The 25,975-nt window shown below is 43.5% G+C and overlaps 1 protein-coding gene and 1 long non-coding RNA gene across 3 annotated transcripts in view; one reads left to right on the top strand and one right to left on the bottom strand.

The window, feature by feature from the left end:
• Window positions 1–15,290, bottom strand: part of ARID4A (AT-rich interaction domain 4A) — a 57,466-nt gene extending 42,176 nt beyond the window's left edge. The window contains exons 1-7 of the mRNA XM_053396736.1: window positions 15,101–15,290; window positions 14,776–14,845; window positions 12,909–13,019; window positions 11,395–11,460; window positions 10,400–10,490; window positions 1,598–1,677; window positions 1,411–1,505 (exon numbers count right to left, since the gene is read on the bottom strand). Coding sequence (XP_053252711.1) covers window positions 1,411–1,505; window positions 1,598–1,677; window positions 10,400–10,490; window positions 11,395–11,460; window positions 12,909–13,019; window positions 14,776–14,781 — 449 coding nt within the window. The 5' untranslated portion in view covers window positions 14,782–14,845; window positions 15,101–15,290. The remainder of the gene's footprint in view (window positions 1–1,410; window positions 1,506–1,597; window positions 1,678–10,399; window positions 10,491–11,394; window positions 11,461–12,908; window positions 13,020–14,775; window positions 14,846–15,100) is intronic.
• A 2,032-nt stretch (window positions 15,291–17,322) lies between these two features.
• Window positions 17,323–24,275, top strand: LOC128417745 (uncharacterized). 2 transcript variants are annotated; one of them, XR_008331550.1, is made up of 4 exons: window positions 17,323–17,426; window positions 20,397–20,669; window positions 22,667–22,749; window positions 24,014–24,275. It is a non-coding gene; the product is annotated as an uncharacterized LOC128417745 (long non-coding RNA). The 2 variants fall into 2 exon arrangements; XR_008331542.1 differs by having other exon boundaries at window positions 17,324–17,426; window positions 20,394–20,669.
• Window positions 24,276–25,975: the final 1,700 nt, after the last annotated feature.

The following is a 25,975-nucleotide window of genomic DNA, read 5'->3' as shown; positions in this document are numbered from 1 at the left end:
TGCAAGCCAGAGGACTCATGGGGCTGGGCTCTGCTGTTATTCTCAAAAGTGTCTCAACCAACCCACGTAGCCTACCGGTCTCCTTACACCCGGAAGGATTCCAAGTCAGCATGGGCTTTACTTGGTGACCCTGCAAAGACAGCTTCTCTGTGTCCACAGTTAGTTCTGAAATTCAGCACTTCCAAGAATAAACCGCCAATATTTATTGTTGCCAGGGAAGCTTGAATCAAGGCTTGAATGGAGCTCGTTAAAACACTAGTCCTTCTTTTAAAGCACTTATGTGCTTCAACCTTATCTCCTCCTTGTCCTCTCTTATGCCCTTATTCTTGTTCTTTCCACTCAAGCTTATATTCTGCCAATTTTTGTCTTTGCCTTTTCTATTCTCGAAACAGCCTCCTCCCCTCTAACAAGCAAGCTAAAACAAGGCATGAATCTATCTAATTTTAATAAGGAAGATTTAAATGCAGCTTGGCTTCCATTGCCTGTTACTTTAGGCATGCTTCTTCACATACATGCTTCTATATACTTCAGAACATTTTTATGTTGTTATTTTAGGCTTTGTCCTGAAATACAGCGTGTACGTGTATGTGTGTGTGCACATTTTAAAATTTACTGAGATTTAAAAACTGAAAGCCCTGTGTACCAAAAATAGTCCAAGTCCTACACCAAGACAAGCCAGTATGCATACAAATTATTAAAAAGTGTGAAATAGTTTTGTATAATTAATTCAGCTTCTGTTAGTCCCTAAATGGCAAGGAGCTTTTGCAGGGTCCTGTCCTCTGATAACTCCAGCACATTTTCAAGTCTGACTTCACAGCAATAGAAGGAAGAAAGTTAAAGAAGAAATGGCTTCCAGGATGCAGAATTCCATGCAGCACCACACTTCTGCAGAATCCTAAAACCCAAGTTCCAGATGCTTCCTGTCACTGCGTTTCTCAGCCACTTCTGCAACCAAACAGCGAGATCCTCAAGGATATTTCAGTGGGAAGTGTGCTTTCCATTTCAGAAGAGAGACAGGAAGCCCAAGACACTTCTCCACCTCAGAAGCCATTTATGCACTTTGTCCAAAGGCTGTCACCTTCTGGACTGCATCAGAAGAAATGGGTAGCCTATCCTTCTGAGGAAACGTTGTCCTCTGAGTGGGGCATTTCTTGTGTTTTGTATGGTGAAAGGCAAATCTCTTGAAAATTAGGGGATTTCTGGAAACAGTGTGTGGTATGATTGTGGGTGGAAAGAAGTAAAGTAAAGTGTAATTGCACAACATTATGTTCCTTGCAAGGGAGGCACACTTCTTCTAAGCTCATCACTGAAGACCAAACCTGCCTTCCTCGTTCCAATGCAAGGGAAAGATTAGGTCTGAGAAAAGCCCAGTAATACTATTAGCAAAATAAGGCATCACAAAACACTCACACAGGAAGAGAGGATCTCCTTCCTCTGTTGGATTTCTTCCCAATCACCGGCGTTCCAAAGTGCTCTGGGTTTGTTAGTGGCAGTTGGTCAAGTGTCTGTGAGAGGAAGGGGAAAATATGACAACTTGCTAATTTTCCAGTTAAAACAAGAGTGTTAAGTTTACAGCTTCAGAGTGAAACAGCCTTACCTCACTTTCTGCAAAGTGCCTCTCTCCCTTCAGACACAACGATGTCCGTCTCAAAGTCCTTTCATCACCGTCATCAAAAACTAAACAAAACCAAACCAATAAAATCACATAAAGGAAAAACCACTTTATTTGCGAAGGCAAGTAAATGGCAAGTGCAAATTATTCTTGTTATGTGAATATATTTAGTGCCCCCAATAGTCTCACTTTTGAGCTGCTGTTACACCATTGTTTGCATTCCATCTTACACATTTTTTGCTCATTTTTTCTTATGGAATATTCCGACTAGTGATGAAAGCTTTCTTGCAGTGGAACAGCATGTGAAGGACATATGCTTAGATGTTGTAAAGCCAGAAAGCATGCATGTACAAACTGAAGATAAATATGCAACGATCACCTCAAGCAGCCAATTGGAAGCAATGCTTCACCATTCCAGCATAGTGCGACAGATCAATGCAATACAAATTTACAGCCAGCCAGTGTGGTATAGTGTTTAGAGTGTAGACTAGGACCTGGGAGACCAGTTTTCAAATCCCCACTTCCCCATGACATTCACTGTGTGGCCTTGGGTCAGTCACTGACTTTCAGCCTAACCTACCTAATAGGGTTGTTGTGGCATTAAATGAGGAGGTGGAGAACTGTGTATGCCACCTTGAAGTTCTTGGAGGAAACAGTGAAATATAAAAACTATAAATAAATAAACATTAATTCTCCCAAGCATGCTGGGGTCAAAAATACCTAAGCTGCAATGCATAATCATTTTTTAAAAAAATGTTGCCAGCATAAAATTGCTTGATGCATTTTTTATTCAACCACTCAGAGTGGACCTACTGAAAATAACTGACATCACTAAATTAGGTCCATTAATTTCAATGGACCTACTCTGAGGAGAACTTGTTGGGATAAACTGCGTATCTATCTTGAGCTGAGCCAAGTACTGCATCTCTTACATAATTGTACATAGGGAATATAGGAGAGTGAATGTCAACTATCCAACTGTTGGAATCGCCTTTCCATCTTGACAGCCCCTAGAACAAGCATTTCAATTCCTAACTGAGCCCCTAACCAAATTCTACAACCTAAATGTTGCACTTTAAAACACACAGGCACCTCCTTTAAAAGCACAGGAATGCTCTTTACCAGAAAACCAGCAACATGAACAAATCCACCACAGCCTAGGCTGCCGGAGGTGGGGGAAGAGGAGAATGTGAACTGCAAGTAGCAAAGAATGCCCACAATAAGGGCAACAGGGAAAAAAGAATGGGGTGGGTGCTGAGGGTCAGGAACTTGGTTATGATCCAGTGGAAGAAACAGTGAAAAAACTGAGCCCTCTGGGCATTTCCTCAGTATTGCTGCACATTTGTTCAGGACTGAACAGAAACCACTTCCAGTTTCTAAGTTGTAGCAGCCAAGGCAATTGGCTTAAAGGTTAAGCAAGGATGGAAAATCTCTCTTCAGCAGCCACATGGGATTTTTATTTCTGCCTAGGGGCAGAGGAAATACACCACTGATCTTGGAATTGCATGATCCCTTCATTTAATCAAAGTCCCGAATTTTGACACGTGAAGAGCTGCTGGGGTGAAGTGTTATGTCACTGATGTTCTGAGTTGGTGCAGGGCTAAGTCTTCAAATCAGAAAGATTAGTTAAATGAAAGATAAGCCAAGCAATGTGTTAAATCTGCTTTGATCCTGCCTTGAAGGAGCTGCAGTCTACTTTTGGATCTCAAGGCTACTTCACACACTGAAATTGGAATCCGCACTATGAGTAAGCTGTGTGTTGCCAGGTAAATAACTTTCTCCCTATGCAGGCGTGACTCTTGGGAATGCCTCATAAGATGGAAGTGTTTGGCTAGTGACCCTCCTGCAGCAGCACCCCAGACAAACAACTCCCTGCTGCCACAAACTAACTTTCTAAGCAAAATTGGGTGTATCAAAAACCACTGATTTTTCTAAGGGCACAGGAAAGGATAATGGTGCATTATGATCAAGTCATAGAATCATAGAACTGTAGAGTTGGAAAGGGACACTGAGGGTCATCAAGTCTAACCCCCTCTAGACTAGAATGTTTCCTTACAGGGTAAACAAGAAAGTATGTCAATGCAAATTCAACTTTTTTTAAATAAAGGATCAAAGTTGTTGGACTCTCAGCTCCCATCATCCTTGATCACTGGCTGTGCCGACTGCAGCCGACAGGACTTGGAGATCAACAACATCTGGAGAGCCACTGGATCCCCACCCCTGGTGCAGGTTATGAGGGCAAGGAGCCAAAAGGTAACCAAGCACCACCACTATATTCGAGCCAACATTTATTCAAAAACTGGCTCTCATTTCGCCTGAAAGCTTGTTCCCAGCTTGTTTCCCTCGTCTCAGCTGACAGCACAACACACCATACTAAACAACAAAAAATACAGAATTGGAACACTTAGTTCTTCGAATATATGACTTTTAGATTTTTTTTAAAAATTAAGGTTTGGTTCTTTTTATGAATTAGAATAGTAAAGGATGAATGATGAGAAATACTGCCATTTCCTGAGTCAGACATATATGGAAAAAGCAACAGATCTAATCCTTTATCAGAAAGGATTTGAAATGGGGAGAGACATTCCTTTGATCACGGCTCCCATTGCTGGCTGTTTCTTTATGTGGGGTCCACACTGAGCAATGAGGAAAGGAAGAGGTGCTGGACCACTGGCTATCTGAATATGTGAATCTGGAGTCACTTCACACTTGGTCCCTCTATGTGCAGTTTATGGGCGACAGTGTTCCATGCCACACACAGAACACAACATGCAGGGCCTGTTCCCTTGATCTGCCCATTACTACTGGAGACAGGTCACATGCCTGGGCTATTTTCAAACGTTACGCTTTGAGGAGAGGCAAGGACTGCACATATACAGCAGGGGTCATGTGTGTAGTAAAAACTGCTTCCGCACAGCCCTCCTTCTGCTGCAAGGAACTACAGGGTAGGAACCCATCACTCTTCTACTGCATCAGTTTTCCCTATTCCAGCCAACACTCCAGAGACACTGCAGTAGAGAAAAGGAGTGCTTTTCAATGGTATTTAATCCACTTCTGTTTTAAAAAGGAAGTTCTACTTCTATCGGACATAGTGAAATCAAGCGACAGAAATTTAGTAATTTAGCATTATGTCACAGATATAGTATCTTCCACCCAATTAAATGTTCTGCTTCTACCAGTCTCACTGGTACTGCGAAGAGGGTGTTCAAGCATCTGGTTCAAGCATTTTATTAAAAAAACACCGCACTTCCATTGTATCACCACCCACTCTTTCCTCCCAGCTAAGTATTCCTTGCTGTTCTAAATCTCCTTTCTTTTTAATCTACTTCACATGCAGCCTACTTCAAATTAAAGCCTCCCTGAGCATGACCTTTTCAATACACTTAACTGTTCTTAAAAGAGTACATTGTCAAGGAGCCATGAAAATTAAAGATTCCTAGAAGAACAACTGACAAGAGCTCAGCGCCGCTGTTTTGCTCTCTTATTAACTGCTAGTGCAGATCCAGCAGAATCCGGACATATTTTTCCCACCAAAAAAACACACATCAAAGATAGTAAATGCTACTCTGCTTCCAGGCTGCATCTTTACAATTTGCAAAGCACTTCATACCTATACACCTGCAAGTCAGCTCAGTATCCAGTAGCATCGACATTTCTACAACATTTCCCTTACTGAAACATGCAAAATGGAAAGTGCAACAAAACACAGGAGAACAAGAAATGAGAGAACTTAATAAGCATTCTTATTAAACTTAATTGGTTCCCTTGTTTAGAAGTTTTATGATTAGAGCAAGAGTGGACAACGTAGTCCTCAACTAAAATTCCCATCATCCCTGACCACTGACCATGCTGGCTAGGGCTAATAATAATAATAATAATAATAATAATTTATACCCCGCCCATCTGGCTGGGTTTCCCCAGCCACTCTGGGCGGCTCCCAACCGAATATTAAAAACAACACAGCGTCAGACATTAAAAATTCCCTAAACAGGGCCGCCTTCAGTTGTCTTTTAAAAGTAAAATAGTTGTTTATTGCCTTGACATCTGCTGGGAGGGCGTTCCACGGGACAGGCGACACTACCAAGAAGGCCCTCTGCCTGGTTCCCTGTAACCTCACTTCTCGCAGCGAGGGAACCACCAGAAGGCCCCCGGCGCTGGACCTCAGTGATGGGAGCCAGTGCCCAAGGACACCTGGAGGGCACCAAGTTGGCAAGCCGTGAGATCTCAAAAGGACATTTTATTCTTATCACCATTTCTATACTGTACCACCAAGGCGCTCAAGGCTGTATAAAAGGCCCATGGCACAAAAACACACACAAAACCAAACAAACCCTCACACAATGACACACAAAATCCCCGCAGCAATGCTTTAAAGTAAGCTAGTCTAAGAGACAGCAACTGGATCATAGTTAACACATTGAGCTTTACGGTTAAGCGGGGTTTTAAACACAAATCTCCCTATTCCCAATTCAGCCTTCTAACCACTACAACACTCTGGTTTATGTGCAACCATTAGGGGACATGGATACACATTTCAGAAAAAGTACACTCCTGACTACAACTATCAGTCCCATATAACAGATGATGGGACTGAGAGACTGAGGAGACACCTTTCATGTTCATGGTTAAGGGAAGAACTGAACTCAATCTCTTCGAGTCTGAATCTGTTGCCTTCCAGAGGTTGTTGGGCTCCAGCTCCCATCTTTCCTGACTGTTGGCCATTCTGGCTGGTGCTGATGCAAGTTGGGAGTCACCAACATCTGGGGGGGGGGGATGGACGACAGCTTCCCCCTTCCTCTCCCATAGCGCTCACTTCAGACAAGCTTGCAGCTGTAGCCAGTTATGCCTTCTAACAATCAGCAACGATTTTCCCCAAAGGATAAAAAGTTGGATACGGCAAATTCATGTTGCAGAGAGAGGAGAGCTCCAAAATTGAAGCCCACTAACACAACTACCTCCTTAACAAGGAAGAAACAATCCAATTGCCACACAGAGTCTGAGGGCCGGTCTCTGGCAAAATTAAAAGACGTTTATCAATGTATGATAACACTGGTGCCCTGATAACAACAGCTGGCTTAAATGCTGGCTCCAGCTACCTGCAGTTAACAAATGAAGGTTTGTTCTTAGTAAGGAACAAGCACTACCTTCGCACCAGTCCAGTGTGAGGCAGGCCCAGAGGAGTTAACAGGGAAGGCCTAAGATTTTCTTTTCCTTTAACAGTATTTGCAGACTGAGAAAAAAGCAATTGACACGAATCTGCAACACTGAGTTAAAGGTGCTTAAGGTGTCAATAGCTCACTCCATATTTTGTAGCTTTCCCCCATCCCTAACCGTATGTAGTTTGACTGACTTATACTATGCAGCAGTTGCATCTGGTCAATACACTAACCCATGTTTTAAGGAAGGGTAAGCAAGATGGAGCCATCCGGGTGTTGTATGACTCCTAACTCCTCTCAGCCGCAGGCAGCGTGGCTAAAGGTCAGGGATTATAGGAGCTGTACCATCACATCTGGAAGGCACTATATTGGCTACCCGTATTTTGAGAGATAGCAGCTTAAATTTCCATTCAGTTACTGTATAGAACTGCTTTCTGTCTGTCAGCAATCAGGAGACCTGTCAAATCTTTGACCAGTGGTCCTTATGGCTTTTATTCTCTCTTTCGATAATAAGGAACTATAAACAGCTTGCCTCCCTATCTGTCTTCCATTTCGGAGATTTTGCCACCCAAGTGCTCACAAGCAGGGCATGAAGATGATCAATCACCCCTTATTTGGTATTTAAAGGTATATTGCTGCTGTACATGGAGGTCCCTTTTCAGCTGACCATCTTGTGGTCATGAATTCCATTTGAACTATGTAAACGTTACTCCAAGTCAAGTGAGAGTGACCCAAATGTCAGCATCTCTTGCAGTGTGGAGGCTGGGCTGTGGCTAAAATAGAAAATTTAAGTTCCACAGATCTTGCAGCATTCATCTTTGGCCACAGCCAATATTTTTTAGAACTTGCTTACCAGAAGGAATGATTCTGGCTTGGATCCTAAGTTAGCCTTTCCCCCCAACCTTCTAAAACAGGTTTTCGGAGAGTACAAGAGACTGCAGGCAGAAATCGAGGAAAGTCTCCTCCCACTACTGCCTGCAGAAGCATCACCTGAGCAGAACTCCATTCGGGGGAAGATCCCACCAGCCACAACAAACTCTGAGACACTGATTTCCCCTTGCATACATGTGTCACCACAAAAAGGGTGCATTCATTCCTCAATGCTTTCCTTAGCATTTTCTTACTCTCACTACAACCAAACCACCTTTGTTCAGGTGAAGACAATTATTCATTGAGGCATAAGGCTACAATTCTATCCACGTGTATTCCAGCTTAGGACAAGAACCTAGGTATCCACCTGGAAACCAGAGACCAGCTGTTAAATAGAGAAAATGCTGGTCTATTCAAGAAGCTGCTGGCCCTGCTCAATATGACAGCAAACATGGACCAGAGTGAAATTAACCAAACCAGAACCTTCATATTCCACATAAAGCAGTGTCAGTATCTGCTTAAAGGCACACACACAAGCTATTTCCAGAGGCAGGTAATATTTTAATGCATATCCCTGCAGCCAGGCAAAGTACAGATACACTTTCCTGGAGCTTTTGTAAAGGGGGACAAAAGCCAAACAATTTAACACCTGAAAACCCTGTGAAGTTTAGTTAATACATTAAGGCTTACCAAAACAAACTTTCCAGTTATAAGTCAATTTTCAATTCTTAATGCAGTGCTGGAAGCCGAAATTTGACTGCCACTACATTCTTGTCCTTGACACTTGCATGAAACAGCCCTAGAACACTTTTAAGCCATTCTTCCAGAGAATAATATTTACTCAAGAATTAAGTATGCAAAGGACTTGCAGAACTTCTTGAAAGAAGCAACTTACAAATAAGCCTTTGTTCAAATGGGATAAAGTTTGTTTAAAATCCATGCAGTTATCTCAACAACAATATGTCGGGCATTCTAAACTTACAAATCCTCCTTATTAAAAACAACAACATTACAACTTAATTTAAAGTCCAGTGACAAATATTTAAAATTCTGTTATGTTTTATTTTACAAGACACTGTTAACAATTCTCAGGTGGCAGAGGGCAATATGAATAAGTAAAGTTATCCAGTACCAGATCAGACCACGGACCCATCTAACTCAGTATGATCTACCATAACTGGCAGTAGTTCTCCAAAATCTTGGTCTCTTTGGCTGAGAACTGTTTATTCCTTCATCTCTCCACAAATAAGAAATGCTAGAGAAGGCATTTAGGGTCCCTCAAACAATTTCCAAGCTCCTGGGCCACAATTATCAGTCCAAAGGCACAGAAATGCAAACATACCAAAACCAATTCTGCAATTTCTTTAAACTTTAGGAGTGATGCTCAGGGCAGCCAAAGGAATTATGTTCTCCAATATTTTGTTGCTATGTAAACACAATTACACTTGAAAAACACTGTCATACAGCAAACTGTTCTCAGCTTGTTAACTTATTTTAACACAGAAGTTAAAAGAAAATCCACTGCCTTGGCCTTTATCCCTTCCAGAAGCCCTGCTAGTGCCACACAAATTACTAGTCTCTCTGCTCATACATACGTATGTTTATTATTTGTGACCTACAAGGGGGAATCCCAAAAGCAATCCTTAGCCCCAATGACAAGAAGGCAAATGTTTATGAGGCTAAGCCATATCAGGAAAGACAAAACTCGCAACAATCCATCCCTTCTCTTGTCTCTCCTATTCAAAAGTATCTCCTACAGTATGAAGGTACAGCCATTAAGCATGACACTAATGGAGGTGCTTAGTGTAGCTGGTAAAGATGAGCCCTAGGGAAGTAGTTTACACTTAACTTTTCTAAACTTGTGTGCTCACTTTATACACACAGCCTGGTTTTTCCTAAGAGGCTGAGCTGCTAAGTCAAAGCCTGGCATCCCCAGGCCAGGGGTGGGGAACCTGTAGTCCTCCAAATGCCGGGAATGATGGGAATAGTACTCTAGCAACATCTGGAGGACCAGAGGTTCTCCATCCCTTACAAAACAGAGCGGCTCCACATGAAGCATCCGTTGCTTAACCACACCATTTCAGTCTGCAGGCAGGAGAAATCTAAAAATTTGATAGTCTGGTACATTTCAGGGAGCTGTTTTTAGCATAATTGGGCATTTGTACAACAGACCCACAAGTACAATCTGAAGTAGTACAGTCCATCTACTGATCATGGATTAACTCAACAACCCAGCAGACACTTTTGATGTGTTGCTTTCTAATGCTGAAGAGACCACTATGTAAGCAGCCCTTTTTTTAGCCCAAGGGTCACATTCCCCTCTGGGCAACCTTATGGGAGCCACATGGCAGTGACAGGCAGAGCGGAGGCAATACTAGGTGCAGCAATAAATGTGTTTTTTTTGCTTCTGCAGAGTTGGTTAGTGTCTTCACACTCACACATCCCTCTCTCTATCCAAGAAAGCAAGTATTACTATCACCATCAGAGTTCAAGGACACATTACAGCCAGGCAAAAGGACTCATGCAGGGCTGGTGAGGGGTGTGGCTTGAGGTATTTTAATTGGCTCCATGCCCCCCCCCCAACTTCTAAATCATTGTTAAACATTTGGCAATATTCCTTCTATACAGACGCCCTATTTTATTGGGAAGTTTAAAAAGTCATAAGAGATCTGCTCAAAAACCACAGTGCATCTGGGACAGAGAAGAAATTATGTATATCTTAGTGCCAGTGAAATCTACTTTGGCACAGAAATCTACTTACCTACAGTATACCAGCTTGCATCTGTCAGTTTACTGACAGTGGCCTCTTGAAACGATCCATCAGACATCTTAGTTTCAACAGCTGCACCAACCTATAATGTTAGAAATCACATTCAGTTCCTCGTACAGATCAACACCCTAAATTTAAACCCAACGGTGCACAAGTGTTCCCCAACCTTTTGACAACCAAGGCACTAGTTTTGCTCCCCTGGATTTGAATTTGGGGTATGCTTACATGTACTTCTTTTCGATTTGCTTTCAGAACGATAGCTGCCTGCATACTTGCCTTCCTTTTGCCCATTCAGTCACAGTTAGGGGTGTGGCGCTTGCTGTGTGGGATTATCAGCTGCTGTGCAGTTTGTGCCTCCTTATGCTCTCCATCAGGATGATACCACTGCTCATCGAGCAGCAGAGGGAACAATAGTTTTTTGGGGCCTTTCCACTTCACACAGAGCAATGGATGCATCCAGCACACTTTTTTCTTAACAGACTTTGACTCTCCTCTCAGCAGTAAAGTCTTTCAAGACTAAAGAAGCTAATGCCCTTAGATGTTGCACTTAAAGGCTTTTTATTTCAATGGCACTTAAGTGTGTAATGACTGTCCTCTGAAGTGGGACCTGGATGTGTTTCATTGTCAGCTGAATAGTCTGTACTATCATGGAACCAAGACTGAAAATTATCCCATGGAAGGTCAAGCGTTTGGATTCAGAAACTTTGTATCAAGTTTCTGAAGTGAGGAATGGTTACATAAACATTGCACTGAAATATTCTACTTTATGCAGTTTTCCTTTCGTAGATAATTTCTTCCTCCGTTTTTTGATTGAACTATTTATAGATCTTCACTTTAATATTTCAGTGAAAAAATATATATGCATGAACGTGAGAACTAAAGTCAAACAGGAATGCTGCTGTCATTTGGCTTACTCTGAATCAGGCATTTAAATGCACAGTTTTTTGAATTTACTGATAACTTTTGAAGAAAACATGCATACATACCCTTAAAGGTCCTTTCACTTGGTCATCTTGCACCAACTGTGTTGAATTATCCTGTTTTAAGATCACCTGCATATTTTGAGAGGGATTTTAAAGAAAACGATTTTACTTGCAAAGAGGTTAAAAAATGCATTTCATTTACTGTGAGATTCAACATCAGCCCACTTGAGCAATGGACTTTCATGTGTGCACACAAGGCTTTTATGCGCCAGTAGGTTGCTCCCTAAAGTATGCCCCAGCAGGTATGGGGACTTTCCAGATCCAAACAGGGGGTGAGAGCAGAAGGGGAGGAAGTGCACATTGCTGTGACATCGGATCTCACCCTATATGCCAGCATGCAGAGTAGAACATAATTCTAAGTAAGATTTTTCAAAAATGGAAGTTTGCTTTTATTAAAAGCATTCAAATAAAATGGCAGCACAACTATGGAAGAAATTGCAATAAATTTAATTTCACGTTATCAATTGAGTATATGGTATTTGTCTGGTTGCCAAGTCAGGTCAATAAATGATCTGGGCACGGGGGACTCTAGTGATGTTTCCTTAGTAAATCCATTTTTTACATACAGTGCAGTACACTGAAACTCTTGACACGAATCAAAGAAGAACAGGTTTTAGCTGACTGAGGTTTATGCCACAATAACAGGACAATCATACACAGGATGTCCCATTATGGTCACTGGGACTTGAAAGTGGGCACAAGACTGCAGTCTAAATCTGTGCGTCTTTTGAAAGGTGCCATGAGACTATTAATTGTGAGGCAAAATACCAACATGATCATGGCTTCACATGCAACTGATCCATTAACTCAGATCCATTAGAGATTTGCTTTCTCTTGATCAATGACTGAGCAAATCACAATTCCTGCTACACCAGCAACTTAGCCATAAGTCTGTGTCTTTGATAACACAGCAGATTACACCAATTAGAAAGCTCTCTTAACGATCCAGCAACTGTAGACCCGTGCACTCCATTGCTAGAAGATACCCCTAATGGATATCTTCAGAAATGAATGTATTTTTAAAGCTGAATTTCTAGATATCATACAGGTGAAGCCTATGAAGGGCTCGCCTTAATCCTTACCCATTTCAGCACTTACAAAAAAAGCCCCATCAAATTTATAGTAAGCGCAAATTGTTATTGATTTTTCTTTTTTAAAACAAAAACAAAAACCCTGCTCTTCAGCAAAGATAGACTCCTAAAATGAACCTGCACACATCCAAGGAGAAATGCAGGGTATTCCCGATTCTCTCCTCGACCCCAATGCCGTAACACTTATTTGGACCAGAAGAGAGAAAACAAGTGGGGTTTCTTACTGCTTGAAAATAAATGATGCTACCTTACATTTTGGCAAGCTTTTTATTTCAGCAGGGTGCCCTACTGGTCTGGGCTTCCTTAGCAGCAGGATGCATGCACTTTCATGCAGAAGTTCCCCAGGTCTCTAGCTAAAAGTATCTATGGAAATAGGTGATGTGAAAGACCTGTGGCTAATGCACTGGCATTAGTGTTCTCTCTTACCTTGACTTTCACCAGCCTTTTTACTGTCTTAATTTTTGCCTCACAGAAGGCACCCCGGTATTTGGCACTGACATCAGTCCCAACTGTCAGGTAGGCAGGCTCATCTGCTGCCTGAAGAGAGAGCAAAAAATGGTCAAAGGGTGGAAGCATTCAAGCACATTTATCAAGGTTCAGATGGCACAATTTTAAGCTTAATCGTAACAAAACCACGATGAAAACCTTTTAAGTCTCCAGGAAGTAACTGACAGACTAAGACCTGCCCCTGGCAATCAGTGGAGTTGCATATACACACAGGTTTACTCTTACCCAACAAGTCTTTAGAATCTATTGCGATTTATTTAGTTTATCCATTCAAAAAAACCTCTAGTCACCAAAAAGAGAAAGGATTTGGTTCTTGTGTTTTGCTTTTACTAAGATAGCATATAGATTAATCCAAAACTTTTTACCATTTGTAATCTACTATTTGGACAGCAGCTTACAGTGACCAATACTTAACAGTACACACTGGAAACACTAAAAATAATCCTACAAGAATGTGTATTTCTGCAAGATGGACTGTATGCTCTGAAGTCTTTGAAGAAGTGCATGGTACTCCAACACTGCAGTTGTAAACAAAAAATTTGACAGCTGCTGCTTCAGCCAATGGATTTTAAGTCTTACTGGCCACAAGTGGTTTCTCAGGCAGACATACCAACAGTCAAACTTTTCGTTTCGGAATACATTTCTCATATACAGTTGAAAGAAAAAGAAACAAGCCCAATTGTTGTTTAATGAGGATAGAATGCAACACTAATTTTCCTTAGTTTTCTGTTCACTTTTTCCAAAAGCTGCACCCCCCCCAAAGCACCTGGGTACAGAACAGCAGAGGTTAACAAAGTTTTAACTGCTGATACAACACTGGATCATTTGCCAGCTTAACAGCCCATTTATTAGAAAATACTTTAACAGCACATTTCAACAGGGTAGTTCCCAGGTAGGTGTGCATTAGATTGCAGCCTTATTCCAACAATTAGGACTTAATTCATTAGAAAATAAGTACTGTATAAGACAGTGTCTTATGTACTTTCACTTTAATCAACTTTGACCATACTTCTGTTCAATGAATTAGCATCATTGAGTAGTGACCTTTTTAATGACAAGTAATAACTATCGAACAAGTAGCACTGAATAGTGATGTTTTTAACAGCAAGTAATAACTAGCGAACAATCTTACAACCCAGCAAATGAGTGGGCAGGGATACAATTTCACTTCTCATACCCAATACACCATAGTGGAAAACAGCAATTTCAACTTTTCAGAGAAACATTTGAAATACAATGTAAGAAAGAATTTTAGCACTGATATTACTGATATATAAGTTCTTGAATGTAAAGAACCAGAAGAGGAATGCCTCATTTCTTTCCAGAGCTGGAAAGTAGCTTCCCAGCGAGTACACATAAGTAAAACAAAATTCTTGCCACCATTTTGGAACTGCAAAGCCTATGTAAGTTATAAGCATTTTCTTCCATGCTTTGCAACTTCAATTTCCAGCATCAGGTAGCATGAAACAGAAATGATCTTTGCCTGAGATAGTGGAGAGCCAGTACTAGCCTAGATGAATCAATAATTTGACCTGGTAAGAGGCAGCATCCTATTTTATGCTATTGTATTTCTATACTGTAATAAATTGTTCACTGGGTTTGCAGACATATGTGGCTGTTTAGCAAAAGGCAAGCTCCCTTAGCAGTGGACTATGAACCATATTTCACTAAATATGTATTCAACAGGATGATGTACTTTTAACATTGAAGGAAAATAATACACAATCATTAGCAGGCTAGAGAACAGAAGAGAAAGGAAAACTGAGAAGTTGAGAAACAGATTTACCTTCATCTTTGAAGGTTATTTGAGGGATTCCAGCTCAAAAGTTTTCTTTTTACCACAGTTGAAGAAAAATCTAGAAAACAAGGAGAAAATGGTAATATTCATATATGTAATTATTAAAAAGTGACAGAACTCAAGAGCAAGAAATTAAACTATGAAGTCAGTGGTCAATTGAAAACACAATCCTCTCCTTAGTGTACACAACGAAGAACTTCTGCATCTGTAGAACACTCACTCCAGGCCTCATACTGGCAAGGAGAAGGAAAGTGCTGAAAAGTAGTAAGTGGGCAATTTGGAGTTCTGGTTGAGAAGTAGCTGATGCTGCTACCTTCTCTCTATTTCAGCTCCCTCTTGCTCATCTCTGCATCCCCCGTCAGTAACTGTCATCCATCCTTTTCTCTTCAGCCTGTCAAGACAAGAAACTCTAAGGCCACGGAGAAGACATTCACTTAAAGGAAGCAAGAGGATGATCAAGAAACAGGAGCAATCCCAAGAAGGCAGGATCTTCAGCCCCCCTCTCTTAGCTTTCTTAAATCTGAAAAGACAGACAAGAATATATCTGAAGGTAAAAATGCTGCCTGGCAAAGGGGAGGCTGACAGGCCAGTCAAATGCAGACACACCCTCCATTTACGACTTCCAGCTTGATCCTCTGTATGTTTACTCAAAAGTATGTACTCAAGTGGGACTTGCACCCAAGGGTGCACAGGGTTGCAGCGAGTTGTCGGCAACATCCCCTCGACCGCTTAGCAAAACCAGTCTTTTGCTTTTCCTGGCTGAAAAGCTCCTCAGACCTTCTTTCCCCCACCCCCTGCACTTAGTTCCCACTCCGATTCACATCCAGGCCTCGCTCGAAACAAGCCCCATTCCTTTTAAACGCACTTCCCCATATGCCGAAGCCCTCCTCCTTCCGCCCCCAAGAGTGAAAACAAAATTCGTGCTGTGTTTTGGGAAACCTTCTCGACTCCGAAAGGAAAGACATTCCCCCCTTTCCCACCCACCCGATTAAAAAACCCTCACCCCTCTTCGAGGCCTTGGCCTCTGTGAAGCCCCCTCGCCTCCCGGCCCACCCCGGCTGCCCCCCAACACACAAGCCCCTCGGACCCCCAACCAAGGCGATGGCAAGCGGGGGGGGGCAAGAACCCCTCCAACCCCCCCTCTGAGGAAGGCCAAGGCAACTGACGAAGGGCTTTCTTTCTGAGGGGGGAGAAGGGGAAAGAGAAGTAATGGGAAGGAGGCCCGCCCCGAGCTGAAGGGGGCCTCGTCCAGATGTGGCGGGGAAAGAGAGCCTGCTCAAAGTGTGGCAAGAGGAAGGAGGACTTGGCGGCCGGTGTGTTGTGGCTCCTCCGTGAGGGGAAGGAGGCAGCGCTTCTCCGCCTCCCCGCTCAGGCGTTAGAGAAGCAGGATCCCGCCCGGGCCCTCCCGCAACCTCCGGAGGGGATCCCGAGTTCCAGCGCAGGGTCCCCTGCCTTCCCTCCCAGCCCGGCCAGGCCCCCTCAGCCCCGCCACCAACTAACCGCCGACGAGGATCCGGCGGCTGCCCCGTTTCCTTCCTCCGGTGTAAGACGTGGGCGCGTCTCCGCCGTCCGACCCCGAGCAGGAAAGAAGCGGCGGCTGCGGCGGCGGCTGAGGCGGCGAAGGACGACGACGACGACGACGGAGCGAGCGAGCGAGCGGCGGCGGCAGCGGGGAGGGAGGGAGGGAGGGAGGTGGGGAAGGAGGACGGGCCTGTGCTCTCGCGCCTCAGCTCCGCCTCTTCCCCGCCCCCGGCAGCCCGGGCTGCCTCTGGCTCGCGCGCTCTGGCTCCCTGACGGGCGGCGGGCGGGACTCCCTCGCCCAGCGCTGCTGCTGCTGCTGCCTTGCGCGGCTCAACACCCAAATAACAAGCTGTTGAGCAGGATCTGCGCGGCGCGGCCTCCCATTGGCTCCTCCCCTCGCGGGGCCCCCTCCCCGCCCGTGACGCTCGAGGGGGCGCTCTGCCCCGCCCTGAGCGGGCGCCGCGCGCAGCTCCCGCCTTTCATTGGACTGCGGAAGGGCAGCTCTCCGCGACGCGATTGGGCGGCCGCTTTCCTCCGCCCCCGCCCGCCCCCGACTTCTTCTTCTTCTTCGTTTCCCCGCCCCCCCACCATCATCAAAGACTTTTCATTGGTCCAAATCGAGGAAGGGCGAAGCGCCGTTGGACGGCCGGCGGCTTAAAAAAGGGAGTTAAGTCAAAGTTTCCACCCGCCCCGCCTCCCTAGGCTGAGAAGGGGAAGCGAGCGAGAGGCCTGCAGGGGCCGGATGTGAAGCGCTGCGAGGCGATTGGAGGAGGACTTGGCGGGGCAGGAATCTGAGGAGCGGGTGGGCGGGGCGGGGGAAAATGAGGAGGAGGAATGGCGAGAGGTGATTGGCTGCCCGCGCCTGTCTCATGGAAACGGAAAGGTGGAGGGCGGGGCCCACAGAAGCTTGCGGAGGCGGCGAAGGGAAAGCCGAGTCCTAACGCGCATGCGTCCTCCGGCCGTCAGGGTTTCATTATTTTTTTCCTCCCCATCGCCTTCGCCCGGCGCCATTTTGTGCGCTCTTCAGTCACGTCTCGGTCCCATTTCGTTGAGAGGGCTGGAGGTGAAGGGGTGCTGAGGACCGGCTCCGGCGGAGGCCTGAAATAAACGAAGCCGAGGTAGGTGTGGGTGCGGTGAGGCCCTTTAATGTGTGTGGCGGGGGAGAATGAGACCTCCGTCCGTTGGCTTAAAAACAGCCGTATTTTGTGTGGAGAACGTCGAGGGGCGAGGAGGGCCGCGAGCCCCGCGACCGTTACCGCGGAAAACTGCTTCAACGGCCCGAGGTAAACGTTGCGTAGTGGGGCGGGGCTGCGGACCGGAAGTCGAGTGTGACGTCAGGACTTGCGCAGCCGCCAATAAGTGGGCGGGGCTTCCTCTTCCGGGTTTCCCTCCTCGCTCTTCCTTTTGATAGACCAGGGGAGTGAAGTTTACCCCCGCGAGGGTCTGGGACGCGCGATATTTTTCTCCCACCCTCGTATTTCTTGAAAGTGCTTAATGGCTGTACCTTCCTCGTGAAAAGGGCCTTGTCGTAGCCCTACTTGGCTTCGTTTTCTTATTTTTTTTTTGCTCCAGTAGCTACCCGCAAATGCCCAACTATCCTGCGGCGCCTCAAGGGCGCTTTTTATGGAGAGGGATATGCATTTGTGGATCAGGGGCGCCGTCGTGAGATCTGCCCAGAGATCTGCGCGTGGAGGCTCTCCATAAAGCAGCTGGGCCCTGCTCTATTGTGCTTAAACCCCCGCTGGCTGTTAGCTTACGGTCAGCAATCCATGTATGTCTGCACCTTTCAACCTAGAATAATAATAATAATAATAATAATAATAATAATAATAATAATTTTTTATTTATACCCCGCCCACCCCAGCCAAGGGCGGGCTCAGTACTTCTGTTGTCTGATGAAGAGGGGCTCTAGCCCACAAAAAGCTTCGGCTGTTGCCTTTCTTCAACTGTGCAGAATTAAAACATTTTCTATTAAAGACTAGCTTGACTTCCTCTTCAGGATTAATGTTGTGTAATAGTTTTAATAGCACTCTCCTAGTCATGTTTACTCATAAGTATGTATGGTTAGCCCTGCAGCCGAAAAATTGTCCCAAGCAAAGGACTACTCTCAAGTCTAAATGCTGTATGCTCCTCTCTCCCTGCCCTCCCATACAAATAGATATATAGGTATCCATATCTAATACCTTCAATATGCCATGTGTGAGCCACTGCTCAATGTGGATTAAGAGATGTTTGTGCTGCAAGGGGCAGCAAGCTGCGCTTTCTTGTAGTGCAGACTTTTTGTGCCTGTCTTCTATTTCTAGTAAATGCCAGTTGATCAGACATCCTTGTTTTTTTAAAATAAGTAGTTTCTGGTAGTCCGAACAGAAGATCTGCAAAGTCCTCCCACCTTGTCAAAAGGACCATTCTTTATAAACGTGAAGAAGAATTAGGAATTTTGTGCTCTCCATCAACTTGCCAAGAGATGAAAAGAAGGTAGCTTCATAAGAGAGTGCTTTTTTGTCATCAGTAGAGTGGAAACCTCTGCCATGATTATGAGTAGAGCTTTTTACTGAGGATTATAAGAGAATAAAATAAAATTTCACAAGGGTCTTGTAAGTACTAACTCTTGTCTTAGGATTCTTGCTTCTTAAATCACTTCAGCCCATCTTTTATGTGCTTGTACGCTCTGCACTCCAGATGTCCTTATGAATGCACTGGTTGTTCAGGGTGGTAATTATGGAACTAGGGGCAGTGTTCGAAACTCCCATGTTCTAGGCACATTTTGCAACAGAGAATTTCATAAGCACAAGCAGGCTCTGACCTCTTGGCCCAGTACTGTGCCTAAGTTTTCAGATTAAAACTTTGTACTTCCAGCAGTTTGAACTCCATCTTGTACCCCACTTTCAAGAAGCACTTGTTTGATATTTGCAGGGGAAAGTATGCCGGCACCTCCTTCACAGTATTTAAATAGTTTCAGTTAAGAAGGATTTGCATATTTGCAAGCAACATAATTTTACACCAGTTTTCAAATCAGCACAAAAAAACAGTTGTGACATTTACAGAGCATGAGGTAGATATTCATCATGCTTTAGGCCGCATAGTCATCTTGTCATCTGTGACACACAAGTTGGAATGGGGTGGGGAGAGGATGTCCTTCCTCCTTTGCAATTTATCTTAATTTTGCCACCTGTGGCTAACTTGCTAGGTGTTTCTTTCTGTAGGTTGGATACAGAAAATACAGGACTGTTCATGAAAATTTTAGGCAGGGCTCCACAAATTATTGCTGGCCTTAGTAGTGAGCCATTTGTATTGGCCACTGGCTCCTCTCCTACACAGAATCCTATGGCACACATGGGGAGGAGCTGGGTCAGCTTTTCACTTACCCTGGGCTTTCAACACACTAGGAAACAGCAAGAGAGATGCTTGGTATATCTTCTAAATGAGGTACTAAAAGAGGCAGGCTCCTTCTTTGTGTGTGTCAGAGAACTTGGAGAGAGAGAGAGTAGTCTCTCTTTCCAACCCGTTATGAAGAAAGAGCCCTCCCCTCGGGTTGCCTGCAAATCATGCAATGATTTGAGAAATGAGGTACTGTATCTTGCTTTGTCCAGGACACCTAGGAATTGCCAGAAAGAGACCATTAGTAACTGTTGGTCACGCCTGACTGTATTTATGGATGCTTGCACTTAACTACCCAGTACAGTGGTTTTCAAACAGTAGGGCAGTCTCCCTTTAACACGTGGAAAGAGAATTCAAAGTCAAAAAGAGATCGAACCTTAAGCCATGTAGAACCTTCCTCCCTAGCAGGCTAAGACATGATGGACTGAACACCCCAGCAGAAAATCTTCATTGATTCATACTGAGTTTAAGTGGATGAGTGAGCTCCCACTAAATTTGGCAGGAGCGTCTCCCATTTTCTAAAACTGTTACCTTGTTGGAATAGTGTCCCAAATGCAAAGACTTTCGCATGCCATGAGCAGACTGTTCTGATTTGACAAGGGGGATAATAGGACAGAATTGATTGAGAAGGGGGTGACAATCCCATACTGAGCTGGGGCCTATAATCTCTTGCACAAAATGCTGACACTTTGTATCGCTTACTCCAGCAGCAATTTCTTTCTTTGAAACTTAACCCAATGAGGCATCAGAGGGACGCGTTCAGTATGGTGATGACAAATAAACTTGGAGCACTTTGCAAAGGAACCTGTGGCGCCAAAAGCCATGGGGTGGAGGATGCTGCTGCTGTTGTGAAGCTGGGCTATCTAACTCAAGAGGAAGATAATTCGCACAGAACATAGGATGAGTGGGACAGCTGAGCCACAGCTGCTGCACTTCATATGTTGATGCCGGAGACAAGATGGCTGTAAACTACGACTGAGACGGTGGGTCTTAACACTGGCTCTGAATAGTTGATCCTGACGCACATAGTACAGTGTATTTTTTGCATTGTGATTGCAGTTGGGAGAGGAAACACAGCTGAACTGTAGGTAGATCAAATACTCCAGCCATAGACGTTGCCTGCTAGTAGACTGCTGTTATTAAAGTGATCCTGCTAGGGTGATGGGTGGGAATGGGGTGTGAACTTCAATCCTTAAAGATATGTAAATAATAAAGACCAAACTATCACAAGATCGTTCTGTGTCTTTGTAAAATAAACTTGGCCATGTACGGGTATTGTGATGATGACCATTAACTATGTATCACATACCAAATTAGTACTTCATATCGTAGCTCACCTGCTGTCCTGTTTGATGTCTCTGTTCGAAGACTCAGTTCTGATGCTTTTGGTTTTGTTACGCATGAGCTGTTAAGCAATTAGGGCTTGACTTAGTGAGGTTATTTGTTCTAGCATGTATCTGAATAGGTCTTCATAAACCTGGGAACCAAGAAGGGAAGGAAATGAATGTAGCTGCATTTTTATTTTCCTCTTCTGTTTTGCCTTTTGTCCCAGTTCTTAAATGAAACAAGGTGTGAGTGTCTGATTTTATTTTAGGGAGGGGGAAGCTAGCTGGGTTGTACACTTCAAAGGAAGTAATTATCCTTAGAAGCTCAGATGTTCAGCTTGGGCAGTTGCCACTGTAGGTTTATTAGAAAGAAACCTTGGACATTGTCCTAACTCACAGAGTTTGTGGTACAGAAAGTGGCTACAGCTGAATACACAAATCCATGCTATTAACATATGTGTAAAGGTCCTTTTTTTTAAAGAAACACAGTGAACACAATGGGAGGAATGAATGGCTTGGTTCACATGTTGGGTTGAATTTTTGTTTGATGTTATGTGAATGAGGCTTGAGCTTGTGTGCTGCCCCCTAACCTTGCAGGCTTTGAGTTCAACCTCCTTATGTCAAACCTTGATTTACTGTTACATTCAGATCAGCAAACTAGTACATGTGCTTTCCCTCGTATTCAAACCACAATGCCTGAGAGCCCAATAATCTCTCACAATGCAAAAGCATTAACTTCTGTTGTGTTAGAGGTGAGCCAATTCAATGTGAATCAGCTCCCATGCTGCATTTCATCACAAGACTGCTTTTATTATCATAGATTGAAAGTAATATCCAAGAGTAAGCTACAGTTCTTGCTGCTTTGTGGCACAATATATTGGGAAAGGCTGCTAAAACTTCAGAGTAACACTTTTAATCTGCAAAACTTGAGTGTGTCCCACTGTGTGCTAAGCCCATAAGAACTACTAACAATGACGTTTCCAAAGAAAGGAAAAGCAGTTCAGCTTTATAGCAGCTGTTAAATCTTTTTTGTCATACCAGGCTCTCCATGGCTACTTGAGATGGAGATGAACAGTGATTAGAGAAACCTGGAAAAGCTATGGGTGTTCTTCCAGTTACTGATCTGGCTAAACTGGGTATTACAATTTTTAGAAACTTGGAAGTGTGGTTTGATCAGATACCTGCTTTTAAAATGCATTTTAAATTAATACATCATAAATAATTTACATGCTGCTGTTAATGTTTGGATTATGATAATGTCAAAGGTATAATACTTGTTCCAGCCTGAGCATTCCCCCCCCCCCCCCGGCAAAACAGTCTGTCTTGCAAACAGTGATTCAGGCACCTTCCTCCTGTTTCCCCCCAGGTTCTGGTCTCTCAGTTGCTGCTGCCTCTCCAGAGCAGTATTCTAAGATCTAAGATTAAGAGCCTCACACTCTACCAACTAAGCTATGAGGGTCTAGACTGGTAATGACAGCGGTATAGACAAGGAATAGGCACTGTCACCTGGAGTATTTTACTATAATTTATTGAACCAGGCAACGTAGAATACAGATATTGCCATTTGTGCAGAAGTGTTGGAGCAGAGGGAATGCCTGGGGGCGGGGAAACAGCCTGGCTTTCTAGAAATGTAACTTCTTTTTGGTATTTGCCAGGTGCCTTTCAAGTTGCTTACCGTCCCATTCCAGAGAGCATTTGGAAATCAGTGCTTTGTTTAATCACCAAGCCACCTGGAAAGGTAAGACAGTTTCTCAATATTTGCTAGCTATGTAGTGTGAAGGTTTTTCCCTCCTCTTAATTTTCATGTTGCCTTTTGTGCTTTGTGGTGTCAGAATTGCATAATCATATATGCTGATAGTGAACTCATTCTCCAGGTGCTAATCCTTATGGAGCTAGTCCAACGCACAAATAAAATCCAATCATAGGCATCCCAGTGTGTTTTTCCTCTGTAAAGCTCTGCCTGTGTAGAATAAAGACACTTACTCTTCCATCTTCACCGCAAGTAGCAGCAAATGAAAATGCAGCTGGACTGATTTTCATTGCTGGTTTTTTGTTTTGTTTTTTTGCTTGTTGGCTGAAACTGGTCTGCTCACCTGGCTTCCTGCTTTCATTGTTGGAGTCTAAGGAAGCAGTTTTCTATGCATGGTAATAAGCTTTAGCAATGTAGAATGGTCTTTGTAAGGAGGTCCCTGGATGCCTGTCAGTGGAATGCATAGCTAAGAGCCTGGTCAGGCAAAGTTGCTAATATTTTTCTGCTTAAAGGAGAAACCAGGCATTTTGCACAGAAAAAGAATGCGATCTCAGAAGTAGCTCTGCATAGGGTGATTTAAGTTTCGTTGTCATCCTTCTGGAGGGAGATGTGACTGCTTAATCCCATGCTGCTTGGGAAACACTTAAAAATACTGCATTGTATAGCTTTGTCTACTGCCTTGGTTCAGCTGATTCCTTCCTACACTCATATCTATACAGGACAACCACCAATGGGGAGGGGGGGCAGAAGGGCAGAGAAAAGTTATGACAGCTGGTTCTGTTCATACAGCCCTTTGCTGTCTACTTGGGTATTTGTATGTAAAATATGCAATTTGCTAGTTTTCACCTCCCTGGATATAATTACTATTTTAGGATGACAACTTGTTTCACTTTGATGTTACAAGTCAATATAGCCTTTATTCTTTTTAACTCATGTTAAGATTACAAATAGTAATGGTGTATTGCAGAAGCAAATGTTTACTTTTGGCTTCCACCCAAGCTCAGTAACTCTTTTCTGTATTCTCAGCTTATCCATTCTATTATGTGCAAATAATTCCTTTAATTGTATGGTGCTAGCTATGTACTCTTTGATTTCTCTCTCTCTAAAGGTAACAGGGTTTTTTATTTTATTTGTCAGTTGAACACAGTATCTTCAAAACACTTGTGTGATTTGCCTCTTCCCCTTGGATGAAAACATATAGCTTTCCCCAATATTTGTATGTTTGTGTCATTTTAATCTTTTCCTTCAACAGAATTGTGACTGTGAACGTAGAGATCCCTGCAGAAAATACTTCCCAAGGCACAGAACGGTGTGAGCTTGTGTGTATGGCCGGAAACATAATGAAACATCAGCTATCTTGCTTGTGGGATTCAGTACATTTGTGTTAACTGCTTATAATCTATTCCGAGTCATCTTCGTTAAGCAGAGAACTTTCATTGTATCTGACAAAATGTCTCAAGATGAACAGATACTTTAAACACTGATTTATGGAATAAAAGCCTATTTTACGATTACATTTGGCATCTTTTGTTTACCTTGCACTAGCTAGGAGCTTGGACAAACATGCTTTGTGGATGTTTTAAGACTCTCTTCTAAGGGTTGTGCATTTGGGTCCTAGTGTGAGCACCACAGCTTCTTCTGGTCTTGGTTGCGGCTGAGGAGCTGTTTATGGATAAACAAGAGAGTACCCATTGAAAGGAGACTAATTGTCTGCTGCGCATGTAGAAGACCCCTGGCTCCCAATATAAAACCTGTGCATTGCATCTTAAGTCCTAATAAGAAAGTTCTGTCTTGCCTGTTTTACTCGCTGAAGGGCCACTATTGATAATAGTTGCACCTCTTAATTTAGGAGAACTAGAGCTCCTCCTTTTTTGAATGAGACCTTTGGTCTCCAGCTGTTTTTGGACTACAGTTCCCATCCCTGACCACTGGTCCTGCAAGCTAGGAATGATGGGAGTTGCAGTCCAAAAACAGTTGGAGACCCAAGTTTGGGAAACGCTGGCCTAGACCATCATTCACTGGCCCTGCTCAGCTTTTGCCTGTTTGGAAGGTATCACTGAATTGTGCTGATGCTGCTTATTGTCTGGCTGTGTGTAAATCTGAAGAATATAGTCTACTCTACAAAAATTGCTGCGACTATTTTACTGCTGATCTCTACTACCGGCATGTGACTCCTGCACTTGAGTGAATGTGGGCTCTTGGGGTGAAGGTTCCCCATTCAAGAGGTAGGAGAAGCTTGCCCTACATTTGTAAAGAGGTTTCTCATACCTGCTGGATTGCACCTACTAACTCCTGTCCTTTACAACATATTGCGTACAAATTATCTGTAGCACATATATTAAGTGCATTGTGCTGTGAATCACACAGTGCTGGTTTGCATGTGTTTGCTTCCTGCTTAGTCACACTAATTTATGACGTAAGCAGGGCTGTGGTTTGGGGATGCCATGACTGACATGAGAAAGTGGAAACATGGTCTTGAGTACAGCACTGTAAATGCACTAAGAAACTTTTTTTTTTTTTTAAAGGAACAGGAAGTAGTAGTGAGTCAAGTGACACTGCCACTGGTCAGCTGAAGCATATTGTGTGGTTCAGTTCAGCATCTTCCCAGTAGGAAGCTGCAATCATGATTATACCATAAATTCATAAGTAGAAGTATGATGACTCTTAATTGGTGAAAATGTTTCCTTTCACCTTCCTTTTTTATCAATAGAAAGTAGGCAAAAATATCCCACTACTGGCAACTCTTTCAAAACTAGTGCTCATTCAAGAACTTCAGTACTAAATTATTCAACACTAAACAGGATCATGTAAGAAATGCTCCAGTTCATGTACTGATTTGTGTAAATGGTGGCAGAAAGCTGCTGTGGGAGAGGAGAATGTTAAAATAATCCTGTTATTCACAGGGGCAGCTGAGTACACAAGTTGGCTTTGACTGTAGACAAAGTAGATGGAAGAACGTGAGGAGATACTTAGCATCCCATGCCCCACTTATGGCCTCAAAGGCATGTGGCTGACTGCTGGACCACCTGCATCTATGGTCAGTGTAAGCAATTGGCTAAGTATCTGAAATATTCATGAATGCCAAGATTGTCACAAAATAGTGAGCAAGCTTTCATATTTTGTGCAGATGTTAATCAAAAGTAGGTAAGTGGGTGAAATGGTGGCTTAATGTGCTGAAAACAACTTTTTGGACAGGAAATGCTAGGCTTTTCCC

Source organism: Podarcis raffonei, chromosome 1, assembly GCF_027172205.1.
Source record: "Podarcis raffonei isolate rPodRaf1 chromosome 1, rPodRaf1.pri, whole genome shotgun sequence".
Taxonomy (NCBI): Eukaryota; Metazoa; Chordata; class Lepidosauria; order Squamata; family Lacertidae; genus Podarcis; species Podarcis raffonei.
This window is presented reverse-complemented; position numbering and strand designations above follow the sequence as displayed.